This window comes from Athene noctua, chromosome 13 (assembly GCF_965140245.1).
Source record: "Athene noctua chromosome 13, bAthNoc1.hap1.1, whole genome shotgun sequence".
NCBI lineage: Eukaryota > Metazoa > Chordata > Aves > Strigiformes > Strigidae > Athene > Athene noctua.
The window spans coordinates 20,672,326-20,683,632 of NC_134049.1; the positions used below are offsets into that span (position 1 = coordinate 20,672,326).

Below are 11,307 nucleotides of genomic sequence, written 5' to 3' on the forward strand. Positions count from 1 at the left end.
AGTCAAATCCAGATCCTGATTCCTCTCCCCTTCTTTATTTTTGTCTATAAAACATTAATTTGGTGCTACCAACTAAAACAAATTCTTGAGCACGAAAAAGTAGATATAGTTTCTCCAGTGGCTGAAAAGACGTCCTTTACAAAGGATCCTTCAGAAGTTTGCAGACTTGTGAACTCAGCCCAGAGAAGCCCCAGCCCTGTTGCTGCCTGCAATGCAAATACATAACTACCACGAGGGAGGCTATATCACATCTCCTCTTTGGCTTTAGGTCTTCCAGCTCCAGGAGTGCGACCGTATCACCATCCTCCGCAACTCGCTGTGGGTTCACAGCAACCAGCTCTCCATGCAGTGTGTGAAGGATGACGAGGTAGGGGCTCCTGCCAATAGCTTCATGTGCAGAGGTGGAAGAGGAGGAGCAAGAGTGCTCTAACAATATAGCATTAACTTGCCCTTCTCTGCATATGCTGACTGTCTCCAGTAAACTGGCTGTTGTGCATGTTCAGTGTGTGTGTGGGTATACTCAGTCTAGCTTGTTCCCTCTAGATGTAAGCCAGATATAGGCCTGGATGGAGACAGTCTGTGTCACACTCGGTGACACTTACATGTCTCCTCCCCTCAGTTTGTTGGGGAATGATTGGGGCTACCAGAAGGGTCAGTTGAGTATATTTGCACTCAGGCACATCTTTCAGAAAGGCATCCAGTCACGGTCTCAAAATCAGAAGGCATAAAGCATACACGAGTTTTGACTTTGAATAGTTGTTCCTGATATTAATCTATTGCATTGAGAAGCCCTGGACTGCCTTCGTACTCATCTCTTAAAAGAATATCCAGAGCACAAATAAACCATTGTGTTTACAAGAATGTTTGTATGGGGGACAGGCCAAAGATCTGTCCAGGTTGGACATGTACCAGGTATAATGGGTCTCTTAAGGGGAAAATTATTAGAAGAGCATTAATTGTTAATTCAACGTGAAATGTTAATAATTAAATGAAATTTTTGGATTCTGTTTTGTAGCTGTACGAAGAGGTTCGTGTAAGCTTGGAGAACTGCATTGTAGAGTCAGACATAGACTACTTCATTAAGACTAAAATGACAGGAACACAACCTCCAGGTAATTATTCCTATTGGTCTTGTCAGATGAGTCACCCGTTAGGCTGAGGCTGCAGTTGTGCAGTACACGTCCTTTGGAGGTGAAGCCAACTGGAGGAGCTTCTGCTCTGGCTATTCATTCCCACCCACCGCTGCTCACTTCCCCCTCACTGTGCTGCCATCGCTTCTTGCACGGCACTGTAAGTGGGATAGCTGAACGATCCACAACATCCAGGTTAAAAATAACCCTCCAAAAAAGGAGAAAAAAAAAAAGTAGCTTTGGCTTTGCAACCAGGCTCATTTCACAGTACAGCTGAACTGACACTGCTAAGGAGGTGGCAAACTGCCTTGCAGAGATGGCAACCTCAATTTCCTGCAGTGGTGACGAGTCAGAACCAACTATTGTGTAACTGCACCCTGGTGTCCCCTTGACAGAGATGCTGCCTCTTCATTTGCAGCACAAGAGAAGAGCAGACTTTGTATTCTGTTTTGTTCCACCTGTCCAATGGGAAATAAAATGTTTTGTCCTCTCAGGAAGTTGTTTGTGTAAGGGCAAGACTCTAGTTGGGCAAAATTCTGTATGAAATTGGCTTTGCCCCAGCATGGAGAAGCGATGTAAGGTTCACAGACTCTGCCCAAAGAGCCAAAGCAGCCTTTTCATCGACTTCAATGAGCAAAACCTCTGGGCTGAAACGGAGACTGAGACAGCAAGACCTAAGAGCAGTTGTGAAATGAAAACATGCTGCTCCAGGGTAGGAGTTCTCCAAACACATCACTGGAAAGGAGGCTATCTAGTGTTTCACACAGCCAGATACAAACCATACCTCCTTACTTCAACAAGCAATACAAGATACTTACAGACTGAGTGAATGCCTGCACTTCTGTGCAGCTGCTGCAGTAAACAAAGATTCGCTGCCTTTGTAAAAGGAGAGAAAAATCCCTATTTCATCTCTTCATTAGCTGATGATATATAGCTGTGCTGAAAAGCTCTCTTCCTCCATCATTTAAAAATCTGTGCACAGATCCTGTTTCAATTCCACTATCTGCTCTAACACCACACTGCTACAGCAAAGAGAAAATCCCCTTAGTATGCCCTGAGCAGTATCAATAGAGCTTACTTCCATTCAGGGTGGGGAATAAGCTATTCTGGTATCAGAAAATTTTATACTGACAGAAACCTTCCGTGCTAGAATCTGCACAGGTACAAACATCAGCAGTATGAATGCCCTGTCCCAAGGAATAATTCTCTCGTACAGGAACAGCTTAAACCCCTTGGGTTTCAACACAGAACTCGGAGCTGGCAGCAATTATACCCCAGGAACTTCCTCAGCAGAGCTGGATGCTGTCACTAACTCAGCACTGAGCTGAGGCCTGTTTTTCACCCAGCCTTTCTGTCATTACACCTATGATGATTAAGAATTGGGATTTGGAGAATTTTTTAAAAGTAATATATTGATACTGGTGCACTGCATGCCATTTTGCTGCTATAGTTTATTCTTCTTCACATAGGGGATTAAAATTCACTGATACAAGAGCATTTACTAAGGAAAAACTATATTTTCACAGGCAGAAGGGAGAACTGTGCCTTGCAACAGTGTGAAACAACTCTGTATACTAAGAAATTTGTAATTCTCAGCTAGGGTTTTTTTTTCCTTATGTGAGAGTTCTCATTCTCCCGTCGCCTAGGCAATTTTCTGCAAACAGCTCTTGGCTATGTCAGGACTCATTTCTAATAAGAAATAGGTGGGAGAAACCCCTGAGAGCTTTATGAACGGCAAAGAAACAACTGACTTGCTTTTTTGTTGGTTTTTTTTGCCACCTTCTAGAAGGTGACATGTTCTGGAAGTAACATCCCAGTGTCTCCGCAGCTCTGGTTAATGAGTTTGCACAGTAGCACATGGTGAGCTGTTCATGTTTTATTTGCAAAATGCAGGAGGAAACCCACATGTGGTTTTGCATTGTGTAGCAGAAGACCTTCATCCTGACCAAACCTTTGTGCACTCCCCTCTTCTACCTAATCTTACAATGCATTATAAACTAGAAACTGTACCAAGGTAACTATCTACATGGGTAATAGGAGACCCTTAAATTGGTCAGAAAAATCCCTAATTACTCTGAGTCTTATTTGTAGGGATTCTTCACACTCACTAGTTGTACATGCCTGCTCTGCTTGTGATCTTGGCTGACCCAATGTGAGAATGTCAACACAACCTTTAGCCCAAGTCTAATGTCTTTCTTAATTTGCTGGTATCAGAACTGAGATAACGCAGTATCACAGACTTCACTCGTGTTTGTTTGGCTTTAACACATAGAAGGCAGAAAGAGTGTGTGGCCACCAGCTCTAAGCAACTACACTGGAAGCTATGGGATGAAAAATAAATAAATCCATCTGTAACTATTCCATCTGTAAAGCTAGACTTGGAATTGGTCTCAATTTCACCCTTAACGACACCATAGGGGAGAGTGGAGGAATTGTAACATAGCTATGTTTGAGAGAACAAAACCCACATATCTCTGGGTAAACAGCAAATCAGCTCTCAGGAGATGGATGGGGGAGATATGAAAGGCAATGCTCAAGCACAAGCAGAGACCAGGAAATTGCTCATCATTGCTGCTGGCAATAATGTTCAGAAATCTCCCCAGCTCTGACAAAAATTCCTGACTCAATACATTAAGAAAAAAAGAAACAAAACACACTGCAGTCAATTGTATCATAAACACGGTCCCAAGGTCACAATGACCATGCTCTGATCCCTTAAATCCGGAATTTTAAAGCAACAGAGTCATGGAGGAAACTGCCCTCTTAATTAGGGTTAGCCACAGCTATTAGAATGGTTCTTCAGGACCTTGACTGTGCTCGTCTCGGGTCAGTGCCTTTCTAGCAAGGACATACCTGCTTACAGTCACTTGAATGGCTTTTGTCAAGTCCCCAGGTCCCCCTGAGCTGCTCCAGCCACATTACAGGTGAGCGCAGGTAGGAGCTGTGTTGCAGTTTGCTCCAGCAGCCCCTGACGGTTGCAACTGTCACATGCACTCTGGTGAGGAGAAGGGAGTTTTGCCTGTTTGAACACCTCATTTTTTATTGCCCTGTTACAGATGCAATAGGATATGAGAGCTACTACAGCAGAGAACCAAACAGAAGCAATAGCAGCCCAACCCAGTCTTGCGGGATGATGAAGAGGTGAGTGGCAAACTTCAGTTCCCAGAACACTGTGTGTATGAACAGCAATGTGTGATGACAGGAGACAGGACCTGGAAAGCTGTTACTTCCTTCATTGCAGCAACAGGCAGCTGCATATCAATAAATATAACTTGACAGAAGAAATAAAGCTATTAAAACCAGAGTCAGAGTAATTTTGCGATGGCCTAGTGGGAAGAGACAGGGAATGAATTCATAAAACAATTAGTTAGCCAGCAATTGATAGTAGTCACTTATTTCCTCTTTCCTAGTGAGTCATGGCACACAGCAACAAAACCACTTTGTTTAAGGGAGGGCAAAGGTGAATCTTGCTGGGAGCAAAGGCTGGGGAGAGCTGTCTTTTTCGGCAGTATGTCCTGGCTTACTGCACCGCCCAGCTGAGCAGAACAAAGAGCTGCTCTCTGTATCTAGACCAAAGGAAAAAACACTTAGCAGAATAACTGTGATGATTAGGGAGGCAATTTTTCTTTTTCTGATCCATTTATGCTGCTAAATGCTGTAGCATGGATGCAGTTATATCAGCAGAAGAGCATAGTAGATCTATTGGTTTAAATATTTTATACTAAAATGGCTAATTCACGGTGGGAATGGAATCATATTTAAAGCAGAAGAGCTTTATATTTTGACAAGCCTTATTATATGGCAAAGACAAGGAGTGTGCTGTGATCTACCATTTAAAGTGTGGTCCAGGCTTGTTGGTGAGCTGGTAAGGTTTATATACAACACTTTGTTTTTCAGTTGGAAATCAGATCTTCTATAATTATGAATTCTAATGCTGTATCCTGTACAATTACAGAAGACAACTGTACTGCCATTTAGAACACAACTGTGTTCTGCAGGGGCAAGTAGCCTAGAGAGACTCAGTCTGAGTTTTTCAGAAACTGTTGAGTTTGAATGTCCATTTTCCAGAAACATTGAGAGTTCACCAACTGAAAAATCAGATCCTTTAAATATGCTAAGCATGCAAAGCTATTTCTATCTATGCTTGAGAATCCTACCCCATTTTCTCACTTTACTGAGTCTCCAATACCCAGCTGTGATATAGAAAATAACTAGGGATAGATTAAAAAAAAAATTCACTTAAATTCAGTTTTTAGAAAGGCTGGTCATACAAGCTTTGTATTTTAAATTGTATCACAGTTTTCCTTAAAGACAGAGAGATAGTAATCTCTTATAAACAACTGATAATTCTCATCATATTAATGTGAAATAATTGGAATTTTGCACTATGAGCCTTTGGATCAACAACAAACCACTATCTGATGCATTTTATGCGCAATTTAGTGATGGCTGATGGTTCAGTGTTCTGCTGCATTTTTAAAAAATATATTTTTAACTGAAGATAAATATATTTGCAGCACAAATGAAAACAGACAGCCACAGGAGGAGGTGACATCTACTCAGTGCTGCAGCAGATGGAGGGAAGGTTGAGTCAGACAGCTGAGACAAGGAATGCTCATATGCAGTCCTGTTCACTCATTTTGTTATTGACTTCTCTTGGTTCTGCAGATTCTCTGGACTACTGCATGGAACCAGCAAAAACAACACGGAAAGTGCCACTCCTTCAGCCCCTCCTCTTGGTATGTCTTTTCAGGAAATAAGTTTACCAGATGTGTTTGTTTTAGATCACGTTGCTAAATCAAGGTTTGACATGGAGCAGAAATGGTACAGCAGATATTCACATGCTGGCAGTTAAGAGTAAGAGCAGTCTGGAAACGAATTTAGCTTGGATGTGTATTAAACAAATTTCCCGGTTTAAAGTGCCAAATAATCCATATAATCAGAACCTCTGTCTAGGCAAGGGGGAACTGCACATTCAGAAAAACACAGTATGACTTGAATAATAGTTTTCTCCTAAGGTAGAATACACTGCCTCTAAAAAACCCAGGAGAATACCTAGTTTTTAACAGACTAGGTTCATGCCTTATGAATGCAGATATCCATCTAATTTCACAGCTACACTGTCTTATTGTAACCCTCGCAACTAGGTGTTTATCAGCTGACATTTAAAACATAGTATTTTGACTATGCAGAAAGTAACAGTTTATGACATTTTTACTGGTTTGATTTAAACCAAAAACATTTTAACTGTGATTCTTGCTTAAAGAAAATAAAAAGCTGTTGTAGAACAGCTTTAAAATATACCCAAATCAATTTCCTTTGCCAGGCCTGCCTGCTCGGGCAACCAGAAAAGACACCCAGACTACCTCATTTGTTGCATTCGGTGCTCAGCCAGGGGAGACTCTCCAGTGTGCTCAAACACCAGCTGGACCTGCCAGGCACCAGTGTGGGCTTGGGCACACGCAGAGCAATGCAGCGCCGAGCAGCTGAGGGTAGTCACTCCTTCGGAATTTTCTTAGGCTGGGGACAGAACGGGAGAGCATTCCCTGGACAAGACCCTCAGGAATGGCAAACGCTCTCTGAATTCAACTTTTTCAACTGCTCCCATGCCTAAAATGAGCATGTCTTAATGTCTTAAAATCTGAAAAGTCAAGGAGCCAAGAGCGCTCCTTAAACCAACAATTGACTGGGGAAAGGCACAGGCATCCCGGCCGGTCCGTGCGCTGTCAGAGTGCTGTCATCTCATCAAGGAGTCATATGTGGGAAATTTCTGCTTGCCTTAATGGCAGGGGAAGCTCCCAGGCAGATGCTGGGAAGAAGTAAGAGGTTTCCCTAATTATGACAAGCTGGATTAAAACAACATCTGCCAAAAAAATTAATGTCAGTGACAAATAGCTATCTGGAAGCTATGTAAACTACAGAAAGTGTCTGGTGACCCATCGGCACAATAGTTTCTATTTTTATCAAGGGGAAAAAAAAAAAAAAGGCCTGTGTGAATCATTGAACTGCTAGAATTTTATACCACCACTAGCAACCATTTTAAACCACTTTAATCACAGCATTTCCCTCTTTGGACCATTTGGATTGTGCTTTGGCAGGGTAAACATTTTTCCCAACCTGGATGAGGCTAAAGCTAGTTTCTGACCTCCCACAAAGTTCAATGGGGGTATTGTCATCTAATCAATGGGACACAGTTTTTGTGCAAGACTTTACCTACAGTTCACAGCAGCTTTTCTATACATGTACATCTCCAGACAGAGAGGGAACAGAAACCCTTGTATTTGTGAACTCTTGCATATGATCCCATGCATTTATAAGCAACTGAACTCTTTGTTTCTGTGGTGGTTTGGTTTTGGGGGGTTTTTGTTGGTGTTTGTGGTTGTTTTTTTTTCCCCCCTAGCAGAGAAAGCAGATGGAGTCTATGCATCCATTTTTGTAAATGAACAAGCTGGAATCACATCATCACAGGACTACAGAGTACTTTATGACTACACAGCCCAGGTAACGAAAGGCTTCAAAATAAATATTTCATAGTGTCAGATTTGAAATAGATGATGTTGATCCAAACATCTTGAAAGTGTCAATTCTGTGAAGGAGGTGTTATCTTCACTATGCAGCCAGGGACACTTAGAGAACTATTGGACAAGGTCACAGGCAGAAGCCAGGAATCTCAACTGCCAGTTTTTGGCGCACATCTGTAGACCATGCTGCCTCAAGATGAAACAGTAAGATTTTTTGCTTAATTAGTGCTGAGCTGTTACAACCTCCTTCTAGAAATACAAGAGATAAACACAAGGAATTTTTTTTTTCTTAGGGGAAGACAGCTAAGTATGCAGTATTGTGCATTCTGAACTTAATTTCTTGAGAAATGTTTTCATAGAGAAAACGTATACAGATTCCTTGTGTAAGAATACGTGACAGACAATTACCTTGGAACTCTTCTCCATCTGACCTCGCTTATCATCTGGTGTCCTGTTCCAGTTTAACATACTGGCCCTCCATGCTGGAGAGGACTGAATCCCCATAAATGACACTCTTTCTCTGTATTTCCACGTTGCAAGTTGCAGAATCACAGTGGATGTGGTCCATGTACCAAAAGACTGTTACAAAGAGCAACCTACATTCTCAACTGGTATACTGAACTCTCACTGGCTTCAGACCTATCTAGGCATAGTACCATTAGTAAAAGGTTATGAATATTTTCTTATTCAGAACCTCTTGGACACTTGCTAAACCATTAGCCACCCCTAATGGGACTCAGATGTCAATTCCCAGTATCAGCTTTAGATTAGCGGGAGCAGCAGCATCGAGGTCTTATGTTACAGTGCAGAGAGAGACTCAAAACAGTGGACTTGCCATCAATAGCCAACACTGAAGAAATGCTGGCATGTGACAAAACAAATAGCCCGATAAATTATGAAAACAGAGAAAAGGCTGTAAAGGAGCACTCTCTTAGGTACAACAGCATTCTGACACCTTTTTTTATATATATATATTCTTTGGTTTGCTTTGTTTTAAACATGCTTTTATTATTTGCCTGAAATTTCATCCAAGCACAGTGGAAAATACCTCACTGTTAATGGCAGTTCCCCTGAGGAGATTGCTGGATCTCTTTGTCAGATCCTTACTCCAGGAGTTGCCTTAAAAATATGACACACATGGATTTTCCCTGCTGAGAAAAGAGCCTGTTTCTACTTTTAGTATATTGTACACAACATAGCCAAACTCACTTTTTTACTCCATTCTTACCTACTCAGGTACATTAAATTTCAATTTAGCTGACGCATCAAACATATCTGGAAGCCTCTCTTACCCTGTTTTCTATTTTACTACTCTGTGGGTAGCAAAGTGGTTTCCTATGGAAAATAGGGCAGCACCAGCGAACGGACTGATAGCCACCTGAGAGCTCAGCAATAGCTTACTTGCAACTGCTCCGTTTGTCTGGGAGATAAAAGTTGCCTATCTCAGGAAGAGTTGCTGTACCCCCACTGGTTGCTGCTGTTCTGTATTAAAAGAACTGAGAGACCTATTTAAGGCCTGGGTTAGTAGAGAAGCTGTTATCATCTCCTATGGGAATTAAGTTGTGCACTGTTTTATTTAACAGCACCCGCAAACCCTTCAGTCATGGTTAGCTGGTTTATGACACTCGTATTTAAACCTTTCTGGCCTTCCCCAGTGATACAACAGTCAACTTGCTGAGGAATATACACCATGGAGGCTGGGGAAATTTGAGGATCTTAAGGAATCAGCCAGCTCATTATGTGCTTAATCTCTTACTGTCTGGCATTTCAGGCTCATTCCCAATCAGAAGAACACTGGCAGACTGTTGATGAAAGTCAGGCTAATAAAACCCCACCAAATACATGCTTGGGTCCTCCTGTGCTCTCAGGCTAACCACAGCTCCTTTCCCTGTCTCCTTTCAGAACATGGATGAACTGGACATCAGTGAAGGAGACATTGTAGTTGTCATTGAAGAAAATGAGGATGGCTGGTGGACAGCAGAAAGGAATGGGCAGCGAGGCTTTGTGCCAGGATCTTATCTCGAAAAGCTTTGATCAAAAGAAGCCCCAGTCCCCAGACTTCAAAAATATTCTATTACTGAAAATGAACAGCACACAAGGACTGCTTCAGCTGACCAAAGGCAACCCACAATGCTGTCTTCTACAATTACCAGTCAGAAAATAACCAACTGACCATGCTTTCCTCTTTCTTCCTCCTGCCCTATCCCAGCACCTCCTGGCCTGCGCTGTCTGCAAAAAGCATCTTCACCTCAGAGAGATTAGTACTAGCATTTCTTCCTACAGTTCTTCCTACCCTCAGCACACTGCCATCAGCATTGCAAAGCTTGGCTAACATGGGAGGAAAATCCTGCCTGGAACGTAACTGCACTAAAGAAGAAAGATCAAGGAATGAAGTGCTGTTTCTCCAGGATGGAGGATCACCTCCAGCCAGCCTGTGAGCCACCTTCACGGTCACAGCAGTCATGTTCTCTGCCGTGGATCTCCTCCTACTGCACAGGCTATGTGAGCTTTTTTGACAGTGGGGTGGAAAGCACACTCAGAAAGCAGATAGCTTTGATGTCACAGGGTCTTAGCTGTACAGAGCAAATAAGAAACTCTCTTAAATTTCTTTTAACAGCCCCCTTTCAAGTTCCCCTTACAGCATGTGGGTAACCCCAGAGAAAGGTGGGGAACCCTCCACTGTTCTTTATCAGCACTGCTAATGAAAATATGAAAAACCATGAATGCAGCTAGAGAGGAGCACCTGAAGGACTGAGACACATAAGGCACTCCCCATCATGGCCATCTCTTAATACAGTGAAATCCACACTATCCATGGCTCTGCTTCACACTGAATCCAGAGGCAGCAAAATAAGGACAGATGATAAGCCTAAGGCTTGCTTTTGCCTTGGCTGGATGGTTTCCCTGACACCTCCCTGGGATTTTTCATGTTTAAAAAGAACAAAAGCAACAAATAAGCCAAGTCTCCAGCAGTGCTGTACTGCCCTGATGCCTCTGCTCTGCGCACCAGTGAAGTGCCAATTACCTCCTCATACAATCTGCATCCCCGTGTCATCAGTGCATTCTCCTTTCAACTCCTCCATCCACCTGGCTGCTCCTCTCCTCCTCAGCCCACAGACTTTTCTGTCTCTAACTGCCATCTACAGGCTCTGCACCTCTGGGATTGCTGGCACAAACATGTGCTGGCTCATTTCCAGGCACTATTAACGTGCTTGTTCTTCAACAAACCCTCTTCAGAGAAGTCACACTGTGCAGGTTCACTGTATTTCACAGATTTCAGCTCTGTCAGTCTTTCTATTTTAGTATTTAAGAACATTTCCACCTGCCACTGTACTTACCAAGGCATGGATAGGTAGTTTCTGCCACTCCTCCCTTTTCAGTATTTCAAGATGGCTAAAAAAAAAAAAATCAGTGATTTAATCTGAAGCAGAGCACACTATTTCTAGGGGCAGAATGAAATTGTTTGCAAAGGTTTCAGGTCTTAAAACTGAACCAAGTCAATGAAAATGAGTCAAATTGCTACCCAAAAGGCACGGAGCAGGGAGGAACTCTTAGCTAAGACACAGAAGGAAGGACAAAGAGCAAAAGACATAATGGTCAATGCCATCATTCCTTCAATGAAACAGAATGAAGGTAAGAGGCACTTGCAGTACCTT

The 11,307-nt window shown here is 42.5% G+C and overlaps 1 protein-coding gene across 1 annotated transcript in view; it reads left to right on the plus strand.

Moving 5' to 3' along the window:
• The window catches only part of PSTPIP1 (proline-serine-threonine phosphatase interacting protein 1), a 42,441-nt gene extending 32,152 nt beyond the window's left edge, over positions 1–10,289 (plus strand). Inside the window, exons 11-16 of the mRNA XM_074917506.1 lie at positions 269–367; positions 1,016–1,112; positions 4,187–4,271; positions 5,799–5,869; positions 7,531–7,631; positions 9,554–10,289. Of these exons, the coding sequence (XP_074773607.1) occupies positions 269–367; positions 1,016–1,112; positions 4,187–4,271; positions 5,799–5,869; positions 7,531–7,631; positions 9,554–9,685 (585 nt within the window). The 3' untranslated portion in view covers positions 9,686–10,289. The remainder of the gene's footprint in view (positions 1–268; positions 368–1,015; positions 1,113–4,186; positions 4,272–5,798; positions 5,870–7,530; positions 7,632–9,553) is intronic.
• The last annotated feature ends 1,018 nt before the right edge of the window (positions 10,290–11,307 follow it).